Source organism: Schistocerca cancellata, chromosome 4 (assembly GCF_023864275.1).
Source record: "Schistocerca cancellata isolate TAMUIC-IGC-003103 chromosome 4, iqSchCanc2.1, whole genome shotgun sequence".
Lineage (NCBI taxonomy): Eukaryota > Metazoa > Arthropoda > Insecta > Orthoptera > Acrididae > Schistocerca > Schistocerca cancellata.
Window position 1 is genome coordinate 59,958,197 of NC_064629.1, and position 24,600 is coordinate 59,982,796.

Below are 24,600 nucleotides of genomic sequence, written 5' to 3' on the forward strand. Positions count from 1 at the left end.
GAAAAAGTGCCATATTGTTGAAAGTTTAAGTCCCTGCTATGAGTTTTAAGTTGTGCTGTGAGCCACGTTTGTAGCATGTCAAGGTAGGTGATACCATTGACAGTTTTCTCAGCAAAGAAGAAATGTCCATGAACTGTCTGGTTGGACATGACATACAACAAGTTAACATGTTCGACACTTGCATGTGATTTTGTCTCCCATGTATGTTGTGTAGGTTGACCTTCCCTGGCACATGGGGGGAAAAAAGTGGCTACATCATTGAACATTTATTTGTTTGTAAAGTTTAGATTTTCAAGTGGGTCTGCATGACAGTGCAGAACTGCAGATGGTGTAATTTGTCATTGTGGCTTATGGCATGCAAGAGCTGCAATTTGTACAGTTTCACTCTTAATTGCTTTCAAAGGATTTTTGACCCCATTGGCTAAGAGACGTTGAATTTTGCACTGGCTTGGTAGGTAAGTTTTGTGGGTTTTTGCAGCATTACGTCGCTCACTTGATCCTCTTTCTGTTCTGACATACCTGCACATATGCCCAAACATTTTGCATTGCAAAACCAACCATCATCATCACATTTCTTGTACCACTTTCTATGCTCTTGAAAAATGGTGGTGTATTGTGAAATTTTGCTACAGAAAGTTCTTTAGATACTCACTACCAGTTGCCAATAGGCACATTCTAGCACAAAAATTGTTTTCTGTTCTTAGTTCGCTGCAATTTTCAGTAACTATGTCAGTGGCGCTCTTGTTGGTAATTTTCCAAACTAACTTGCTGCACTACATTAACTTTAGAAGTTTATCTTTCATGTATTGTTTGTCACGTTATATTTAGCCATTTCACTATACCAATTTTTTTAGAATGTTTCATGGACATCATAATTATGCTTTAGTTTTTACAGGTGTAATAAATGATTTGCTATTGTTGCCTTAAGTAACTAAAGCACAGTTTGGAGCTCATATTAATTGATGACAGCTCAGAAATTAATACCTCTTAAGTGCACATAATGCTGTCAGGTACATGTAAATAATCATAAAGGCCTGGCCAAACAGAATGCATCCTTCCAGCACAACTTGCATTGTCATGAATGAACACAACGTTTTTCTGTGTAAGAACCCATAAGCAGACCAGCTGGCTGCTGCAATTGCAGCTGCAGCTGTCACCACATGAAAACGGCCTAGAGCAAAGTCAGTATTTGGCATTTACCAGGCAAATGTCATGTTGGCAGCCAATGTACTAACCTCACAAAAGACACACATTTTTCGTAGAAACAAATCTTTTGGCCTAGGAACACCTCCACCTTATACTAGCATTGTTAAAAGATTGTGAATTGAAACACGGTTCCAGTATGGTAGAGGCTTAGGAAAGATGTTACCGGAGATGTTCACATTCCATTTTAACCTGTTCATGCTTGCCTGTTAGGCAGGCAGGCAGGCAAGCTGCCACATGTTATCAGCGGAAGGGATAGGTTGCTTTGGTCCCATCTGAGCCAAGCTGTGCCCAACCTAAGCAAGCTAAAGTAATCCTGCTTGCTATCTTACCACTGTGCTACACTATGCAGCAGGTGTTTCTGTATGCTTTCATTGTAGTGTTTTGTATAGGGTTTGGAAGTTGATGAAAAATCTTCTTTTTGTTTGAGTATCACAAATGAAGCTAAAGAAATATGTATTCAAATTTGGTCATTTTAGACCAGATAATGATGTGTTTTATTCATCCTTTTTTCATTGTATTTTGTGATTATTTATTTATTTATTTTCACTTGAACAGTTTTCTCTGCAACTTCACCCTTTTTTCTCTATTCAAACCATCATCATGTCACCTCTAATATGTTTTTTCAGTAGGAATTAGAAATGTCTCTGAAAGCCAAGGTCTCCTGCACTTAAGCCTAAGTACCTGAAGATTTCTATTATAGTGCAACACCAACTAAATTAAGGTTTTGGAAGTTGAGTTTCTGTAACCTTGGTGTGTTTCAGTCAAATGTGGCCCCAAGTTACACCAAGTTTAGTTATTTTTTTCCAGGATGTATATTGCGTGTACGCTGAATTCATTAGACAAAAAAGTTCATTTTTAATTCCCTAAATGCATTTTAGTGAACATGAAGTTTATTTTTCATATTAATTAATCTAAAAAAGTACATATCTGAAAAAAGAACATTTGCTTTCGTACTAAGCTTTCTTCGCACTACATTGCGTACCATCAGAATGTGGTTTTTAATATCCACTGAGCCATGTTTTTTTTCCTATTTCAATCAGTTTTTTTCCTAAGTTAGAAAGCTTGTATACTGCTAAATGGCCTTAAGCCCTTAGCTCAGATCTCCACACACTATGTCCTGTTTCAAAGTATTTATGGAGTCAGGAAACTGCTGGTCAAATTTACATACATGTTGTAACATACTTGATGTTTCTGAATGAGTGTTTAGTACCTTTTTACACAACTTGCGTTGTGAGGTGCCTTCTGATTTATTTGAAGCTGCCTCATAAATACATGAAAACTTTTCTTCTGCTGTAAGTGGGCTCTTGTTTCATGTCTGGTATACATTCCCTGATTCTTAATTTTTCCTCAGTCTCCTTTAAGCTTGATCTGTTAATTTCACTGTGCCCACTGTTATGATAAATTAGCTGCAGTGAAACTGTATGTGCAAACATATACCTGGCCATTTGTTAGTCACGTTGGACTGATAGCGCAACCTGTTGTCAGGTGCAGCAGGCTGAACAGCTCCCGTGTAGCTTGCCAGGCTTGCAGAAACTCAAGTTGGATGCTTTAACCACTGTGCTTCAGTATACACCCACTTGTGTGTGTGTGTGTGTGTGTGTGTGTGTGTGTGTGTGTGTGTTGTGGCGGGTTGAGCTGCTTTAATGGTTGTGGTGGAGATAGGGACAGGCAGGGTGGAAAGAGAATGTGTGCACCTCTGGGTGTTACCAGAAGTAACAAATCTTCTGAGGCCATTCTGTAAACACTCTCTGGGGCTCATGTTGGCAGAAAGAACTGTCTTCCATATGCTGAGTTTTTTCCCCTTTAAAGAAACTTGTCCACTACATGAGCCCTTTGTTGTCGAGTTTTGTAGGACAACATTTTCAGTTTTGAGCATTATACTGAAGGTGTTAACATAGTATGCTGCCACACACAAAAGTATTTGATAACTGGTCAACATAGTGTTAATATAGCAGGGCTTCTAACACTGGGCCCACTGCTAAGGTCCTTCAGTAAGCGTACGAAGGTAAGTCAGGGTGTAATATTGCAGTAGTAGAGAATGAGCAATGAAGTTAGTGCTAGGAAACAACATACTGGCAGTTCTTTCTTGTAGCCGATCATTTAAGCTGCCTCACAACCAGTGGACATGCCCATGTGACACAATTTAGGTACAGCTTGTGGTTCATGTAATGTTAAAACAACAGCTGAGTCCTCAAACTGGGGGGCTATCAAGTACGTGGCCCCACGGGGTTCGTTCTTAGGTCCTTTACTGTTCTTGATATACATTAATGACTTACCATTCCACATTGATGAAGATGCAAAGTTAGTTCTTTTTGCTGATGATACAAGTATAGTAATAACATCCAAAAACCAAGAACTAAGTGATGTAATTGTAAATGATGTTTTTCACAAAATTATTAAGTGGTTCTCAGCAAACGGACTCTCTTTAAATTTTGATAAAACAAAGTATATACAGTTCCGTACAGTAAATGGCACAACTCCAGCAATAAATATAGACTTTGAACAGAAGTCTGTAGCTAAGGTAGAATTTTCAAAATTTTTAGGTGTGTCCATTGATGAGAGGTTAAACTGGAAGCAACACATTGATGGTCTGCTGAAACGTTTGAGTTCAGCTACGTATGCTATTAGGGTTATTGCAAATTTTGGTGATAAGAATCTCAGTAAATTAGCTTACTATGCCTACTTTCATTCACTGCTTTCGTATGGCATCATATTCTGGGGTAATTCATCGTTGAGTAGAAAAGTATTCATTGTTCAAAAACGTGTAATCAGAATAATTGCTGGAGCCCACCCACGGTCATCCTGCAGACATCTATTTAAGGATCTAGGGATCCTCACAGTAACTATATTCACTTATGAAATGTGTTGTTAATAATCCAACCCAGTTCAAAAGTAATAGCCGTGTGCATAGCTATAACATCAGGAGTAAGGACGATCTTCACTATGCAGGGTTAAATCTGACTTTGGCGCAGAAAGGGGTAAATTATGCTGCCACAAAAGTCTTTGGTCACCTACCAAACAGCATCAAAAGCCTGACAGATAGCCAACCAACATTTAAAAATAAATTACAAGAATTTCTAGATGACAACTCCTTCTACCCATTGGCTGAATTTTTAGATATAAATTAAGGGAGGGGAAAAAAAAAAACCCTTAAACATTAGTGCCATGCAATATTTCGTGTAATGTAATATCTTGTACAGACATCTTTTATTAACCTGACACATTCCACATCATTACAAAGTGTCGTATTCATGATCTATGGAACAAGTATTAATCTAATCTAATCTAATCTAATCTAATGAGAGTTTTTGAAATTATCTTCAGTGACGCAACTTGCAGAACATCTACTGTGTCGCCATCTGGCAACATTGGAGCATCAAGTAGAGATACAAAAATTCATTATCTCTTTCAGTGGGTTAAGAATAGAAGTAAAATGTCATCAAAACATTGACAGTTAAATGTGGAAAGACGTGGAGATATATGTGTCCTAATGATATATCATCCCACACAAAGATGCTGCTGCAGGCAGAGATAATCTTTTCAATGCTGTGCTTATGCTTCATAAAGTATTTTGGCATCTCATCAGATGTTTTAAAAAAATCTGCTGTTACTTTATGAGGTACACTGGAACTCACTTGTCAACTGAATTGCCTTGTATCAATCAATGGCCCACTGCCAGTGTTGTAATAACCATAGCAAATGCTCTCCACTGAGATGAGTGATGATTATTATGCATGTCTGATAATAGAACATATGTATCACTTAAGTGAAATTTTCTGTGAGTAGCACTTCATTATATTAGCCTCCCAGTTGTTGAAATAGTGACACAATAGCTGTGTATGCAGAGTCATGATCTATTATTTATTATGAAGAACAGCAAATGTCATTTGTCTTGGCCCAGTGTAGGTCTGGGCCATCCTTGCCAAACCTGATAGGTGCTGAACTTCCTGCTGATAGAAGTTTTTGCCATCTTTTTGTGTGTACCTGACCTGCCTCCGCCCCTTTCATTAAATTGGGGGCATACAAACAGGCCTTCCACATATGTTCACAATACAACATTGCCAGCCATGCAGGGTTAATTTTCGTTGATGATACATTGATGAGAACAGAGGTGACTAATTAGTGGCAAGTCTTAATAAAAACCATGCAGTATTTAGATTTTAGAATTAGAGAGCTTCTCCTCAACAGGATGATTCTGGAACATTGGTGGTTTCAAAGAGCTGAACGAAAAGAGTATTGCGTGTAGCATTACATCCCCAGGCGGCGTAGTAAAATAGTCATGCAAGTAGCAGGAGATCACTCACATTGCCTGGTTCTGAGGTTGTCTGATGCTGTGTAGCCACAAAGCTGCAATTAGGTTTTGCTGCAATCTTTAAACATGGCAAGTTCTTCTGTTTTCTCGTTGAAATGCAATAAATGTGTGATCAGAATAAATAAAAAAAATGTGTTGTAGCTTGTTACTTATAATATAGTCAGTGTTCGTTCTTAGCAAATTATTTCTATCAACAGCATTTTTTTTCCCCGTATGCAGTGGGAACTAATACAGTACACATTATTACATCCACCACAATACTACTACTTATCACCTTAACTATTTCTGCTATTAATGAAAATTACACTTACTACCATATCTGGTTATGTCTACCACTGTTATTGCCCTACTACTTGATTCCTTCCTACCTTTCATTAGTATAGACAACAACTAATTGAAACAGTTATGAACATTAATACCACCACTTTTTGTCTTCCATATGTCACAATGCATTCCATCGCATCCCAGTCCAGGGCACACCCTGCCAGTAACTTGGGTGCTGTAGAGGAAATTGTGGTTGCATCGGCCTCTTCTGTTGCCTGTCAGCTTTCTGGTTGCAGGCGACAATGCCCTTATTCTGACGGAGAATCATTACTGTAGTGATGAGTGCAGCCACATGCCAACCCATGTTACCCCAGTTCTAGTTCTTAGGGTAGTGAGTGACAGCTCACGGCTATGATTCCACTCTGTTGTTATGATCACCATGCATCTGCTGTCACCTGTTTTTCTGCTATAACTGTTAATCTCAACTGTCTTTGCTGTGTCGGTTGTCAGTCTTCTGTCACAACCTACCATAGTGCAGTAGGTTGGGGATAATTGATGAGCTAACACTCTACCCAAGCCCTTCTGGAAATAACATTGGTGATATTATCCATGATCTGCCATGTTTTCAATGCAGTATCACCCTGACATAGAGTCATCAGTCCCGATTCAGCTGCTGCTGATCAATATTGGCAACATTGGCATACAGTGGACATCCGCATATAGTATGTTCAGGTGCGCCTTTTTCATCACAGGCACGTCAGAAGGATGATCAGGTCATCAGCATATGCCACTACTCCTACAGTTGCTTCTTATCATGCAGCTTGCCTAACACCAAGATGAGTATCAGATTTCAGAAGAGAGGGCTACTTACAGATCCCTGTGGGCAGCCTTTAGAAGTTTCTTTTGTACAAGTTTCTCCTGGGCATGACAAAGTTGCTTCTCTGTTTAGGCAGTTGTTCTCAAAACAGTTGTGTAATGGTGAAATGAAATAAATTCTGACATCAGCCAACACTGTGCTTGAAATGAATTCAGTAGTGACAAGTGAAAATTTGTGCTGGACAGGGACTCGAACCTCAATTTCTGCTTATCACAAGTAGTTGCCTTAACACTTGAGCTGTCCAAGCACAGTTTCCGTCTGACCCAAATTTCCAACTTGTCGCGCAGTGCTTACATAGCACCCCCTGTCCACCGTACCCATTGCTCACCACATCACACTGGATTCTTGCAAGAGTTCAGGAGAGAGAGTGCATCAACGCTGAAATGAAAGGATCTTAATGGCCATCAAGCCATATACATTTATATATGTGTAGTGTCTGTTCTTTTGGACATATCTGAATGAACAGACACCACACACATATATACAAAAGTTGTATAATGCTTGGGGGCAGTCCAAGCATCTCATGTGGTCAAAAAGAGCTGCCCGCCATAAGGGATTGCAAGTCCACCCTTACAGTTAAAACATATTTATGCAAGTCTTTATCACCTCATTTATTGTGTCTTCTGTTGACTTCCCACTTCTGAATCCATATTGTTGAGAGTTCATTTCATAAAATAGTCTTTTTCTCTCGTAATATACCACATAACAGCTTATCCAGCAATTTCACTAAGGTATTGAGAAGGCAAACTGGTCGTAGGACTTTGGAGCAGCATTTAAACAATGAAATTCGATGACAGAAATTATAAGACGTGCAACGTGGGTTGTGCAGTCTTACCTCATTGTCACAACAATAACTCTCATTCTATCACAAAATATTCAGTTTTCTGTTATATGCTGACGATACTAGCAGATTGCAGTAATGCCGGTTTAGATACGGTCGGCTTTTTTGCCACTACTATTGTAATAAGGTGCTTGTCTTTCGTGCCGTTCGCTTTCTTATCCTTTCTGATCTAGATTGCAAAAGTTCTAAATTGCAACCGTTCTAAATTTATGCTCTTCACCAAAGACCGATTTTGTTCGTGGCCGTCATAAGCTCTGTTAAAATTAGTCTAAAGTTTCTATTAGAATATGACATCGAGCATAAGTACATCGTAAAAAAAACATTTGGGCAAACGTACCATTTTGAAATAAGTCATCTGATAAAAAGTTCCTCTTCACAATTAAAGCATAAGACACGAGACACAGGTGATTACAAACAAACACCGAAGTCATATTCGCAATACCCTCTATTGTCTGTTCTGTCGGTTCTCGGTAGAATATTTTATAGATTACGAACGAAACGCACACGACATTGGTGTAGTATTGTACAGTACTTAGTATTTGTTTCACAGAGCAGTTTTTGGCTGTTATGCCATTGTCAGGTACAAAGATGTGTCGCAGTGAAATTTTGTCGGATTAAAGATTTTAAACTAGTACATATACAGAGTATCTCCATTTTCAGGGATGAAAAATGTTAATGTCAGAATTTATAGGAAACCTACCACATCGGAAATGATAATACTGGCCTATCGTCGACACCCGGTGACCCATAAGCGTGCCGCCGTTCGTTCGACGGTACGTCGCCCGATACCCGTCCTCGTGAGTGGAGGCAACTTCCGAACGGAATCAAATGCATCCGGACAAATAGCGTCGAATAGTGGCTATCCTCTTACCTCTGTGGTCTCGGTAATGCACAAAAAGTGCAAACGACAGGTGTACACTCTCCTTTACCCTTTTCTCGACCCGCCACCTTGAGAACACGATAAGTGGCACACAATTACGTACTCGGGAAAAGTCTCACTGGATGTAGCCGGTAAGCTTAAATCTGGGAATGTAAAAAAATCATTTTATGTTCACGACACTTTTTACTCGATGGTAAAGATGGCACCCCAGCTTTGGAAAAGAGTAGAATATATAAAATTACAAGTAATTGTGACAAATTCTACATAGGTCAGTCTGGCAGGGCACATTTACCCAGTTGATGCAACACCACAGAAGCTGGAAGTTTTACAGGCCACCTGCTGCAAGAAGACCACAGATACAACAGGGAGGACCAGCTGTCTGAAACACACGTCCACCAACCTAAGCTTAGTGCCGAATGATGACACACAGTTTCCTTACTCACCACTTCTAAAGGCAGAAACTGTGCGTAACCCCATCCGGGCCGTGTCGTACGTTACACCCCTTACTCACGTGCCCCATTTTTTTAAATTTAAGTTACTATAATTTCTCTCATTGTGTTAAAAAAATTTACTTTGGATAATGATAACTGCTTCACTCGTGTGCTCGATATTGCAATTATATCTTATCTGTTTGTAATTTAGAATCTATTAAAGACGAGACTATTTTGTTCGGCCACATCTCTGTAATATGGTACCGGAGTTATTTGTCGAATAATTTTCTCGTACATATAACTGGTGTAATTTGTCCGTAGTTTGTCAATTAGTGTGTCACATATTTTATTTCGGTTAAACGATCTTACATTGCATTTACACTTAAATAATTCCTTTTGTTTTATTTCCAATTCCAAAATTAACATTTTGCGTCGCCGGACGTGGAGACGCTCTGTAGGTGCACTACTTTAAAATCTTCGATTCAACAAAATTTCGGTGCACCTGTGCACATGACGGTGGCGTACCCGCCGAAAACCGGGTCGTGTAACAAATAACAAATATTGTAGAGTATTACATAAATGTGGTGTGTGTTTTTCGTAATGCTCTGTGAGTGCGGAGCGACGCAGACGACCTTCCCCCTGCTCCGGCGTACCCGACATCCGGCGACGTGCGCGACAGGTGATCTGCTAGTGCGGTGCCGAACACGGTAGAGGTTGCTAACTTCTGGGTGGCAGAAGTGTAAATAATTGTCTCGTAAATATATATACGCACGCCGTGTAAATATTGTACATTATTTTATACGTCGTAAATGTTTCTGACACTAATAAAATAAAATAAAAAATGTACGTTTGCCACAGCCAGAGTGCAGCACTTCCGTATGTCGAATGCCATACGAAACTTCTGTGTGTTACGTGCAATAAATATGTTTGCATAATTTTGTCACGTGTTAAGTCTTCATTGGTTTTGTACAACTTATCTGACAGCAGAGACAGAAAATCGATAACGTACGCCTCGGTCACGGTGTTAAAATCGACATCCGACAGTGAATGTTTAAAACTTGTGTCAAAATACATCTAAAAATAGGTTTGAGACTATTTAAAAGTCTACGCCAAAAATGTAGATAAAACTAGCGTGAAAATGAAAGTGCATTAAGTTCTGCTAAATTATCAGATTCATTGTTTTACCCGACCAAACCAAAGCAGAGTACCATCTGTAACTCTAGAACAGCTGTGCCAATATAATTTGATCTACATTTGTTTACAATAAATCTGTTAAATACAAGCTACACATTAACTTATTTACTGTTGCAATAACAGTCAGTATTTAAAACCATTTTCCAGGTGAAGTACTGGACAAGTTTTTAACATTACTTGCAAAAAAATCTTGTATTCAGTTTAAGAAAGAGCAGGATGTTATGGCTTCCTTTACAGTGTCAAATTTGTGCAGTACATTTATTAAAAATATTGATAATGAAGTTGCTTTTTTTATCCTAATGTAGTGTGAGCTGTAATTAATATGATTTGCCTTTCAGGAACACCATCCACCACAAGTCATCGGACATTAAGGGCATTACTTCCTTTGGATCCCAATACTAAAAGTTACATCCCATCATATAAAGGTAAGAGCACAGAAATACAGCTGTTCAACATTTTTGAGTTTTTATAGCTTTTATTGGATATTTGGTTTTAGTCAGAGTCAAACATTGGTACTTGCTTGCTGTGTTCATGTAGCAGTCCTCTTATTACTGAAAACGTGAGCAAAGTTTATTTTTTATGCATACATTCATTTTACATTTCATACTAAAAGGCCTTATTCCATTTAACTGTCGTTGCAGTTATCACCACATGTCGAAATAATGCGAGTTTGCGTGTATAACAAATGCCTGTGTGTATTCTGGTTGTTGTGTAAAATATTTCATTGGCTAACAAAATTAGAATTTAAGAATTCAATTTAAGAAATTAAATATTACTACTTGGGGGAGTCATCCCATGTGTGGAACAGGTTGTCCCAGATGCCATGATGAGCACATAGTGCAGTTATCTGCAGGTTGTGGCTCACGTGGGTACCAACAATGTGTGTCACTTCAGGTCAGAAGGGATTCACTCTGATTTCTGGAAGCTATCTCAAGTGATAAAGATAGCCAGTCTTATTTCTTATTTTAAGGTGGACTTCAGCATCTGCTATATCATCGACAGAATCGATGGACCTTTAGTACAGAACTAAGTGCAGGATCTGAAGCAAAGGCCAGACATTTTGCAACAATGTAAGCTACTGATTAATTGACTTGTGTCATAGGATGAAGAGGTGTCAAGTCCTCCTTAATACACTGCTGGGGAAAAAAAAATTAGTACATCCTTTTAGACTTTTCCAATTCACTCAAGATTTATTATTGTGGCAGTGTATGTGCAGTGTATGAAATGATTACATTTACAGATTAGTAGCACAAGCTTGTTTTGTGGTACCAGGTATCAACCCATACTGAAACACCCATGTAGTATGGGTGTAGCCTTCATGGGCGACAATGCGGGTGCTGATTCTGGCATCTAGTCAGTTGTACAGATGGCGAACACTGTGCTGGGATACGTTATGCCGACCCTGCTCAGCCTGCTCACATAGTCCTGTGAGAGTTATTGGTTGATGAAGAGTCACTTCTCGTCACATAATATCTCATACATGCTCAGTTGGAGGCACATGGTAGCTAGGGATGTTGGTGTACATCTTGCAGAGAATGTCGAGTTTTGTGGGCAGCGTGTGGGCGAGCATTATCCTGTTGGAACAACACACCACCTTCCTATTGCAAAAATGGCAAAAGAGTGAGTCTGATGACATTTTCCACATACAGAGCACTGGTTAGCATCCCTTCCAGAAACACCTAAGGTGAATGAGAGTTGTAGCTTATGGCAACCCAGACCATAAGGCCTGCGGGTGGGGTCAGTGTGTCTTGGGCGAATGCACGCTGTGAGATAGCACTCACCAGGTCTACATTGTACATGCAAATGGCATCAGTTGTATGCAAGCAGAATTTGCTTTCATCCCTGAAGACTATGGCATGCTGTCCCATCTTCCACGTGATACTGTAATGGCACCAGTCAAGCCATGCATGCATATGTTGTGGTGTGAGTGGAATATGGGCTAGAGGTGTGCGTGCCCTTAGTTCCACTGCCAATAATCAGTTCGCAAAAGATCGTGTTGACACATTTGCGCTCACAAGCCCTCTTATTTGTGCTGTGGTAGCTGTATAATCTGCCACTGCTGACCTTACAGTACGATGATCCTGGCAGGCATCTGTGCTGTGTGGACATCCAGAAGCTTGTCTACAGGTGTGTGAATGATCACATGATCACTGATACCAGCATCATGGCACAACTAATGCAGCATGTCCAACTTGTCTGGCCGTTCTCTAAAAGGACCATCCCACCACTTGGAAGGCCACAATTTGACCCCTTTCAAAGTCATTTAATAGGCTGTACGAAGCAAGAGTGCATCACCATGGCATGGTTGCCTGCTTGCTTTACATGTTTGCACCACATTGAGCCTTCTGGCTGTGAGTATTCCCTGTTAAAGGGTAGCCACAGGTGGTGCTGTGGTAGCTGTGCCGTATGCTACGCAGGTGATGTTGGAACCATTATCAGTACATCTGCTATCCCCCAGGTGGCATATCCTGTCATCAGATCAAAATTGACAATGTCTTTCCAGGTGTACTAACCACCCCCAAGCAGTGTATGTGAGGTGTCCACTACACACAAGAGGTGGTTTTATGGGCAGCAGGATTCGACAATTTTTTTTTTAGGTTAGAGGGTCTCAGAAAAGGAAAAATTGAAATTGTAGTTGTAAATTGCCCTAGATGTGTTGGGAAAGAATGAGAGCTCCAATTGCTCATACAAAGCACTGAAGCAGAAATTGTTACAGATACTAAAAGCTGGCAAAAGCCAGAGATAAGTTCAGCCTAAGTTGTACCAAGAATCTATTGGTCTTCAGAAACGATGGATTAAATTCAGTTATGATGACATGTTTGTTGCTGTTAGAAGTAGTTTATCACATAATGAAATAGATGGTTACTGTGAGTTAGTAAGGGTGGAGGCTATGCTTGACAACTAGAATACATTAATTATTGATTTCTTTTATCAGCACCCACTCCCACCCCAAACGCAGATGATACAATCACTGAAAGGTTAAAGGAAAATTTGAGTCACATATCCAATACAGTTATAATTGGTCGTGACTTCCATTTACTCTCAATATGTTGGCAAAAGTACTTGTATAAAGTTGATGGTAGTCATAAAACATTGTCATAAATTGTAAAGATGTTTTCTTCAAAAATTATTTTGATTGATCAGTTAGTTTAGGAGCCCACACAAAGTGTAAATGGTTGCCATAATGTGCTATACCTCTCAGTGATAAGCATTCCTGAGGAAATAGAGAGCATCATGATGGATACAGTAGTTGGTGACCACAAGGTCATTGTAGCGTGACTGAGTATTGTAAGATCCAAAACCATCAAAAACATATTTTTTAAAAAGCAGGTAAAAATTGTCCTGTTGTCTACCCAATGGTGGAAGTCTTTGGCGTTGGCCTGGTTAGGTCTCTAGGGGCCTACTTTTTTCCATTTATACCTTTATCCATTTACTTTGCATAACTTTTGGGCTGAAGTAATTTTGGTCTTCTTTAGGGTTTTGACCTACATATATTTTCAAAAACTTTTTCTGTAGTGTGAGTGCACTGGGAAGAATGCCTTAAATAGTGCGTACTGCCTACAGTGTTGAAGATCCTCTGCACACAGTACTGTGTAGACTAGTGTACATGCTTAAAAGCCAATACAGTAGCCAATCCAATGTGGTAGGGTTGTTATGTACCCCTCAGGCAGAGCCCCCTGACAACACAGGGATCACACTTCTGATGACTTAGCTGTTGGTTCCCCATGTATACCATGCAGTAGATGCCTGTCTTTGGCATTGTGTACTCCCAGCAATGGCTGTCATAGCAGATGACCCATACTATCGCTGAGTGGTCCCCCCCTGGGGAGAGGCTATGGTCGGAGTAGTTGGCATCAGGGCAGACATGGCACTCATGAAATTTATCAAACAGAATCTACACAATAGCTATACCGATGTGGCTGTCTAAACAGATAGGTACCAATATTTCAGTGCAGACAGTTAAAATCTGACTGCATTCCCTATCCTGGTTACCCCATGGGGAGAGGGACAAGCCAGAAGTCTGGGAACTAAACATTTTATTCGATGCCTGATGTGTACTGGCACATATGGCTGTACTTGAACAGAGATTTGCCATTATTTTTCATGAACACACAGAAGAAAAATATGGAGAAATAGACACATTGGGAAAAAAATGCAAAAAATACAAAAGAGAGCCTCCTACTGCACAATGTCAAGCACTTCTCAAACATGGAAGACTGGTGACATACAAGTGACCTTTACTCCGTCTACAACTTTGAACGTGGCACAAGAAGTTATCTTTCATGCAGACCTTACACTCCACACAGATGATGAGCAATGAGCAAATTTAGCATGACGAGGCATATATTTTGTGTGATAGTACAAAAAGGACCAAAAGATGAGCGAATACATACAGGTGCTTCCATTTTAGCTTTTGAAGGAAACATCCTGTTATGGTGTGTAGGTGTGATCCGAAACCTTACATCTCATCACTTATGTTTCCCTAAATCACTCCAGGCAAATGCCGGGATGGTTCCTCTGAAAGGGCACGGCCGACTTCCTTCCCAGTCCTTCCCTAATCCGATGAGACCGATGACCACGCTGTCTGGTCTCCTTCCCCAAACCAACCAACCAACCAACCAACCAACCAACCAATCTCATCACTTATGAGATGTTTTCGCTGCTTACATTTTGAACACATCATTGCACTGCCACAGCAGACCCAAAATACAGAAACTGTGGAAGATCCCTTCGTGAAGGTCTTCCTTGCAAACAACTGCCTTTCTGTGCAACATATACAGAACACCATCCACCAGAATATGAATGCACACACCCAGTTGACTTTATGACAAATTTGTGTCGAAGTTATGGCTATCATCCCATGTACCTCAACTTTTGCAAAACCAAATCTACCATCCATTACAAACAAAGAACATACAACCAAAACAAAAAAATTATGTGCAAGAAAGATTCCCATCTTTCTTGATTTCCAATCTTACACAGTCTGCAGGAGCCTTCCAGCGGATACAGCAGGAGACAATTTGCATCCCTCCAACAGCACAAGAGGGGAAGACCGCAGTCCACAGCTTCTACCTTCCAAAATATGACTAATGTAAAGTTTGATACTAGTCAATATATAAAAGACACTAAGGGGTCAAGCCAATGAAATGTTCATCATCTTATATCAACCTACAACCTGAAAAATTACATGAAGGGAAACAGCAGAAACAGAAAAAGAAGGAAAAATACAGAAAACGAACAAAGCAAAGAACTAATTCATTGGTTCTGATGGGATTGGGACACTCCTTGACCACAAAAGACTGTCTGAATACCATGCCAAGCTCAAAGAAGGCATTGGGCTACTGTTCTCTCTCTCTCTCTCTCTGTGTGTGTGTGTGTGTGTGTGTGTGTGTGTGTGTGTGTGTGTATGTGTGTGTGTGAGAGAGAGAGAGAGAGAGAGAGAGAGGAGGGGGCGGGGGGTGTATCATAATTAATGGCGTGGTAGTATGGACCAAAATAAGAAAAATATTTGCAGCAAACACGTGCTCTAAAACACATACTGTGAAAGTTACGAGCACTTGATCATTAGAAGAGTTGTTTCAAAGTAGCAAAGATGAACAAGTGCTCATAGCTCTTAACAAATGCATTTTAGAGTACATGTTTACCAGGTGTTTTTTTCTTGTTTTGGTCCATGCTACCAGTTCCCAAAATATGGAAAGCAAAGAACTTGCAGTAGAAGAGATTCGTTTCACAGTATCGAAGGTGAAAAATTGCTCGTTTTCAACCCTATGTTTACTGAGGCTTTTTTGCTTCTAGTATCGTGTACTTTCAACTGTATGCATTTACGCCATTAATTATGATACACACTGTGTGTGTGTGTGTGTGTGTGTGTGTGTGTGTGTGTGTGTACACTAGTAAAGTCAAACATGTTCAGTGAACAGATACCTACACTAGACTCAAGCATAGCTGGTAGAGTACAATTGAGTATAATGATGACAATCTGCAACATCTACATTCCTCATGACAAAGATATTACCTACAGAGAAGTGAATAACCTAATTAACAGTTACCCCAGCCTTTCATTTTACTGGGAGATTTTAATGCCGATAATCACATGTGGGTCAGCAGGCTAACTCCCTTGACAGTCTGGGAACTAAATAATGCTTTAAAACTATGTAGGGATACATCGCCAGGGCTAATTAACATCCATAGTAAAATGTTTCAACATCTTGGTGATAATAGTAAAAACTCTGTTCCAAACTCTTCTAACAGGATTTGGCGAGATAGCAAATTTCTATAGAGATTGGGAGTGGGAGTGAGTGTGTCGCTAACTGAAATAAATTGTATAAAATGATGGTTAATGTGCAATCTAGACGGTGTTTAGAATCTAAGAGATCTCCTTTCCCAATTCCATGGCAAATTCTGAAGGTGTTGAACCACCACTAATCATCTCAAATGATTGGAGTGTGGGATTAGTGTGCACAGTACTGACATCTGATCACAGGTTGTTTGATTTACCCAAGGCGTGGAGTTGTCACACTTTATCAACCACAAAATTTTCATCACTTAGACAATTTAGAGTCAGGATGGGCACAACCCTTGGTAAAAAATATGTTCAGGAAAAGGGAGTTCCACAGGGATCAGTTTAAAGTGCCATACATTTTGCAATTGCAATAAATGGTGTAGTGGCGTGGTGGGATGTACACCAGCATTGTATGTTGACAATCTTTATTTATAGTTCTTTATTGTTTTCTACAGGAAAATGTCAATTACAGACAGCTGTATGGAAGACACAAAAATGGGAGCAAAGCCATGGGTACTATTTCTCACCAGTTAAGTCAAGCATCATGCATTTCAGTTGAATATGGCTTGCCCATCCCTGACCACAACTATACCTCAAAACCTAGCTGATCTAAGTAGTAAACAAGTAAAATTTTCTAGGACTTCTTTTTGATCATAAACTTACATTGTTACCACATGTACAACTCAAGACTTCCTGCATTAAGAAACTCAGTACTCTGTTTCCTTGGTAACATTTTCTAGGTTACAAATCCAACTGTTCTGCTAACATTTTATAAAGTGTCCATAATTTCCTGTTTGGACTATGGAAACATTATTTATGGGACAGCAGGACCATCCATCCATGTGACAAATATTAAACCCTGTCCATCACAGTGGAGTCTGATTTGTAACTGGAGATTTTTAAACAAGCCCAGTCAATAGCCTTCTTGTAGAGGTGGTTATACCAACACTGAAAATACGATGCCAACAAAATTTATTTCACTACACAGTCATGATTAATGAAATGTGAAACTACCTCTGTCATCTCATTTTATTCCACAATCCAGCAGTGTGCTTACTCATGAACCGCCTGGGTACAGGACGACCAGCAGCAGTACGACTGGAAGACCTCTGACAAGAACTTCAATTTCCTTCTGTTACCTACATGCAATACTGTCACTCTTGGACACCTCCGTCGTATATTCCCCAACCAGCTGTAAGACTGGACCTATAATGTGACACCAAAGAAAATATAACTGCCAATTTTCGTATCTGTGTCTTTTATTCAGCAATCCTGATGGCTCCAAAGATAATGACTGATTCAGCTATGCATAAGTACACAACCTGAATAGAGAACAATGTTCTTTAACAAAAGAATGCAATATTTATACTGCAAAGCTAATAACCATCTGTAGAACACTACAAAACATAATGGCTTTCCCTCAACAGAATTTCACTACATGCAGTGAGTCCTTGAGTACTTTCCCAATAATAGACAAATGCTGTGCAAAACGTCCACTGGATCTCTACCATATGTAATCAACTGCATTCCCTCCACAGCACAGGGATATCTACTGTTTTTCTCTAGACACTGAGTCACGTTCACATTCCAGGTAATGAGCTGGCTGACAAACTTGCGTAATAAGCAGTGGGTATGGAAAAACTGGAATTAGATATTCCAACTGCTGATTCAAGATCACACATTCGATGCCATGTCCTCAAGAAATGGGAAGACAAATGCCAAGAAACCACATAGTGCAATAAATTATGGACCATCAAATACACCTCCAAGGTCTGATATTCTCTACAGAGCTCAAGAATGGAATATGTTGCCTTATGCCATCTCAGAATTGGACATACCAAACTAACTCATGAATTTCTACTATGACAAGAACAACCCCCATGGTGTAGTTTTGGAGAAACATTAGTGGTTTGCCACATCTCTGAAGATTGTACAACTACACATGACCTGTGTCATAAAGTGAACCTTAAACACCACTAATCAGAGATTCTAGTGGATGATAAAACAGTTATAAGTCATGTGCCACACTTCCTACAAAGGAGTGTATATTACAACAAGATTTAAAGACAACATAGTTTATATGCCGGCTTAGGGATCGGAGGTGGGAGAGCGCGCCCCTCACTGCTGATTTAGCCCTGAAGTGCAACCCAATCCATTCTTCACAACTGAACCTTCCATGGATGGCAGAAATCTCGTTTCGATCTCTGAACCTAAGATACTAACTACATATATTAGGTTCCAGTTTTGACTTTTACACTGTGGTCTTAGTTTTATATTTTGACAGTTGAATTTTTGTAGGCTAGTTACCGTTCACGTACGTAGTGCAAAACATATGTTAGTTTTATTAACTAAAGAGAGGGAAAAAAAAGGTTTCTGCATACCTTTGGATGATGAGAGGATCAGTGGACTAATAACCACATGGTTGGATACCGTTAATGTATCATCATCGTCATCGTCGTTATCATAAACATTCACCTGATGCCTTCATGAGAGATATTCTTCATTCCTTCCACATTGCATTCTTCATACTATGTAAACATACTCCTCCAAATGCGGCTTCAGTTCAAAGAAATAGCGTTGACAGCAGTAGAGCTTTATATTGAGTAAATTAATAAGAAACAGAACAGATTCCACATGGAACACAAAACAGCTGTGGGCAAAGTTGCAGAAGCCGTGAAAAAAGCATGCCAGATTTAAAAGAATGCAAAATCTCCAAGATTGGCAATTATTTACAGACATTCAACACTTAGTGTTGAATGTCTGTATACACTAGGTATAATTTATGCTATATTATCAATTGGACTAATAGGATTTATTGTATGAGCACATCACATATTTACAGTAGGAATAGACGTTGACACACGAGCTTACTTTACATCAGCAACAATAATTATTGCTGTACCTACAGGAATTAAGGTATTCAGATGATTAGCTACACTATATGGAACTAAATTCAAATTCAATCCACCACTATTATGAGCTTTAGGATTTATTTTTCTATTCACAATTGGTGGACTAACAGGGTTAGTGTTAGCAAACTCATCACTTGACATCGTATTACATGATACATATTATGTAGTAGCCCACTTCCATTATGTATTATCTATAGGAGCAGTATTTGCAATCAGAGGAAGTGTTATTCAATGATACCCATTATTTACAGGATTAACTATAAATAACACATGATTAAAAATCCAATTCACAATTATATTTATTGGGGTAAACTTAACATTCTTCCCTCAACACTTCCTAGGACTAGCAGGGATACCACGACGATATTCAGATTATCCAGATGCATATACATCATGAAATGTAGTATCAAGAATTGGATCTACAATTTCTATTGTAGGAATCATTATATTTATTGTAATTATATGAGAAAGAATGGTTACAAACCGAGCAATCATATTTAGAGCTAATATAAGAAGATCAACAGAATGATTACAAAATAACCCGCCTGCAGAACACAGCTACTCAGAACTACCATTAATCTCTAGATTCTAATATGGCAGATTAGTGCAGTAGATTTAAGCTCTACAAATAAAGGTTTGACCTTTTATTAGAAAGCTTATTAATGGCAACATGATCAAATTTATCCCTTCAAGATGGAGCTTCACCATTAATGCAGCAACTATCATTCTTCCATGATCATACTATAGTAGTATTATTATTAATTACAGTAATTGTAGGTTATGCTCTAAGTTATATATTATTTATTGCCTATACAAACCGAAACATACTTCACGGACATTTAATTGAAACAATCTGAACACCACTGCCAGCAATCACACTAATTTTCATTGCACTCCCATCATTACGACTACTATATTTACTTGATGATTCAGTAGATGCAATAATCACAATTAAAACAATTGGACGACAATGATACTGAAGATATGAATATTCAGACTTTATAGATGTAGAATTTGACACTTATATAACACCAGAACAAGACCTAGAAAATGATAGATTTCGACTCCTAGATGTAGATAACCGAACAATTCTACCAATAAATACGGAAGTACGAGTATTAACAAGAGCATCAGACGTTCTACACTCATGAGCAGTACCTGCATTAGGGGTTAAAATTGACGCAACGCCAGGTCGACTAAACCAAGGAACATTTACAATAAACCGACCTGGATTGTTCTTTGGACAATGCTCAGAAATTTGTGGAGCGAACCACAGATTCATACCAATTGTAATTGAAAGAACTACAGTAAACTTATTTATCAAGTGATTATCTAAGATAATCTAAGGAGTTAGTTAAAATATATAACATTAGAGTGTCAATCTAAAATAACTAAACAATTAGTACACCTTGAAATACATCAGATGACTGAAAGTAAGTAATGGTCTCTTAAACCAAAAAATAGTAAATTAACGACTACTTCTGATGGGGAAATTTAATCCAAATCCCTCAAATATCCCCTCTCATATGATTCTCCCTATTCATTATATTTTCGGCTACATTAATTTTATTTAATCAAATAAACTTTTTTTCATTTAAACCAAATCTTATTAAAAGAGCAGAAAAAAGAACAATTGATACAAAAAACTTAAATTGAAAATGATAACAAATTTATTTTCAACATTTGACCCATCAACTAACATCTTCAATTTATCATTAAATTGAACTAGAACATTCTTAGGATTATTATTAATCCCATCAATGTTTTGACTTACACCATCACGAATTAATATTATTTGAAATAAACTAAACTTAACCTTACACAATGAATTTAAAACATTACTAGGACCAAATTCATTTAATGGAACAACATTCATCTTCATTTCAATCTTTATTATAATACTATTTAATAATTTCATAGGATTATTCCCTTACATTTTTACTAGAACAAGACATTTAGCATTAACATTTGCAATCGCTCTACCTATATGATTAAGATTTATGTTATTTGGATGAATTAATCATACCAACCATATATTTACACACCTTGTTCCTCAAGGAACACCGCCTGCATTAATATCATTTATAGTATTAATTGAAACAATTAGAAATGTCATTCGACCAAGTACATTAGCAGTACGACTAGCAGCAAATATAATTGCAGGACACTTACTATTAACATTACTAGGAAATACAGGACCATCCATAGCAATAAACTTAATTTCACTATTAATTATTGGACAGATACTTCTATTAATTCTAGAATCAGCAGTAGCAATAATTCAAGCTTATGTTTTCTCAATTTTAAGAACTCTATACTCTAGAGAAGTATACTAAACCTATGTTAACAACTCACTCAAACCACCCATTCCACTTAGTAGATTACAGACCTTGACCATTAACAGGAGCAATTGGAGCAATAGTTTTAGTATCAGGATTAGCAAAATGATTTCACCTATTTAACATTAACTTATTTATAATTGGATTCGGAATTACCTTACTAACCATAATCCAATGATGACGAGATGTAGTACGAGAAGGAACATACCAAGGACTACATACGGGATTTGTATCAATTGGATTACGATGAGGGATAATTTTATTTATTGCATCAGAAGTACTATTCTTCGTTTCATTTTTCTGAGCATTTTTTAGAAGACTAGCACCTACTATTGAACTAGGAATATTATGACCTCCAATAGGAATTCAACCTTTTAATCCTATACAAATTCCATTACTTAATACAGCTATTCTTTTAGCATCAGGAGTAACAGTAACATGAGCACATCATAGTTTAATAGAATCTAATCATACTCAAGCACTACAAGGATTATTCTTCACAGTATTACTAGGACTATACTTCACTATACTTCAAGCATATGAGTATTGAGAAGCACCCTTCACCATTGCAGACGCAGTTTATGGAACAACATTCTTTGTTGCAACAGGATTCCATGGGCTACATGTAATTATTGGAACAATCTTCTTATCAACATGTCTACTTCGACATTCAATAAACCAATTCTCACCAAGACACCACTTTGGATTTGGAGCAGCAGCATGATACTAACACTTTGTAGACGTAGTGTGATTATTCTTATACATCTCCATTTATTGATGAGGTAGATAATTGTTTTTCTAGTATAAATAGTACATTTGACTTCCAATCAAAAAGCTTGATATTAATCAAAAAACAATCCAAATTTTATCTACAAGAATTTTTATTAGATTTATTATTCCAATAATTGTTATAATCCTTGCAACAACACTATCAAAAAAATTAATTAATGACCGAGAGAAAAGATCACCATTTGAGTGTGGATTTGACCCAAAAAGATCGGCACGAATACCCTTCTCACTTCGATTCTTCTTAATTGCAGTAATTTTCTTAATTTTTGATGTAGAAATCGCACTAATCCTTCCAATTGTAATTATTTTTAAAACTTCAGACATTATAATCTGAACAATATCAACAATATTTTTTATTATAGTATTACTAGGAGGACTATACCATGAATGAAATCAAGGAGCCTTACAATGAGCAGAATAAAGGGTTGTAGTTAACTATAACATTTGGGTTGCATTCAAAAAGTATTGATATAATAAATCAACCTTAAATAGAATAAGAAGCGAAATATTGCAGTCAGTTTCGACCTGGAAGGTTGGTAAATAAAATACCCTTATTCTTATTAATTGAAGCCAAAAAGAGGCGTATTACTGTTAATAATATAATTGAACTATAAAGTTCCAATTAAGGAAATGTAAAGTCAATATGAAAGCTGCTAACTTTTTATATTAGCGGTTAAATTCCGTTAACATTTCTAAAATTTATATAGTTTAAATAAAACATTACATTTTCACTGTAAAAATAATATATGTATATTTATAAATACCTAAAAGTAAAAATACTTCCTTAACATCTTCAGTGTTACTCTCTAATCATAAGCTATTTAAGTAAACGAAAAATAATACCACCAAAATAAACATTCAAAAAATAAAAGTTAAAAGATAAATCTTAAAATTAGAATCATATCAACCTTGTATATAACCAATTAAATAAATAAATAGTCTATATAAACCTTGACCGCCAAATAATTCACCCCAACCATAATCAAATGATTTAGATGAATAATAACCCAATTTTAAAGGAATATATCTAATAAACTTAGTTGAAAGAAAAGGTATAAACCACATAGAACCAGAAAATCTGACAAAAGAAAGTATACTTAAAGAAAATAAATTTTGAGAAAAATCAAAATTAGAAATAAGATAACCTAAATAAGCACCCAAAACAACTACAGTAATAGTTAAAAACTTTAAATAATAGGGCAAAGCAATAACATGAGGAATAGGAAAAATTAATCAAGACAAAAGACTACCACCAAAAACAGCAACAAATAATAAACCAATCATACCAAACGAAATATAATAACCCTTATCATCAAAAGAAAATCTAGAATAAAAATTATTATCACCAGACATTGAGTAATAAAAAAGACGAAAAGAATAAGAAGCAGTTAAGCCGGTAGAAAAGAAATAAAGAAAAAAAATTAAACAATTAATTCATCTTAAACAAACCATTTCAAGAATTAAATCCTTTGAATAAAAACCAGCTAAAAATGGTATACCATACAAAGACAAACTAGAAACATTAAAACAAACTGAAGTTAAAGGCATAAAATTAACAATAGAACCTATAAAACGAATATCCTGAGAATCCTTTAAATTATGAATTATTGAACCTGCACACATAAACAATAAAGCCTTAAATAAAGCATGAGCTAATAAATGAAAAAATGCAAGTTTTGGGTAACCTATAGCCAAAATTCTTATTATTAAACCAAGTTGTCTTAAAGTAGAAAGAGCAATGATTTTCTTCAAATCAAATTCAAAATTCGCCCCTAAACCAGCCATAAATATAGTTATACAACCAATTAAAAGCAAAAATCAACCACAATTATAAGTATCTAATATTGGTCTGAAACGAATTAATAAACACCAGCAGTAACAAGAGTAGAAGAATGAACCAAGGCAGAAACAGGAGTAGGAGCAGCCATAGCAACAGGAAGCCAAGAAGAAAAAGGAATTTGGGCTCTTTTAGTTATAGCTGCTAAAACAATTAATATAGTAATAAGCTTTATTTCAAAAGAATTAGAAATAAAATCATAATAATAAATGTAATTTCAACCACCAAAATTTAATATTCAAGCAATAGAAATTAAAATAGCAACATCACCCATACGATTAGAAAGTGCAGTTAATATACCCGCACTATAAGATTTCACATTTTGGTAATAAATAACTAAACAATAAGAAACTAAACCTAAACCATCTCATCCTAATAAAATTCTAATCAAATTAGGACTAATAATTAAAAACCCTATAGAAAGAATAAATATTA

At 37.3% G+C, this 24,600-nt stretch overlaps 1 protein-coding gene across 1 annotated transcript in view; it reads left to right on the top strand.

The window, feature by feature from the left end:
- The window catches only part of LOC126184931 (zinc finger FYVE domain-containing protein 9), a 412,866-nt gene that overhangs the window by 205,344 nt on the left and 182,922 nt on the right, over positions 1-24,600 (top strand). Inside the window, exon 8 of the mRNA XM_049927602.1 lies at positions 10,344-10,430. Within this exon, the coding sequence (XP_049783559.1) occupies positions 10,344-10,430 (87 nt within the window). The remainder of the gene's footprint in view (positions 1-10,343; positions 10,431-24,600) is intronic.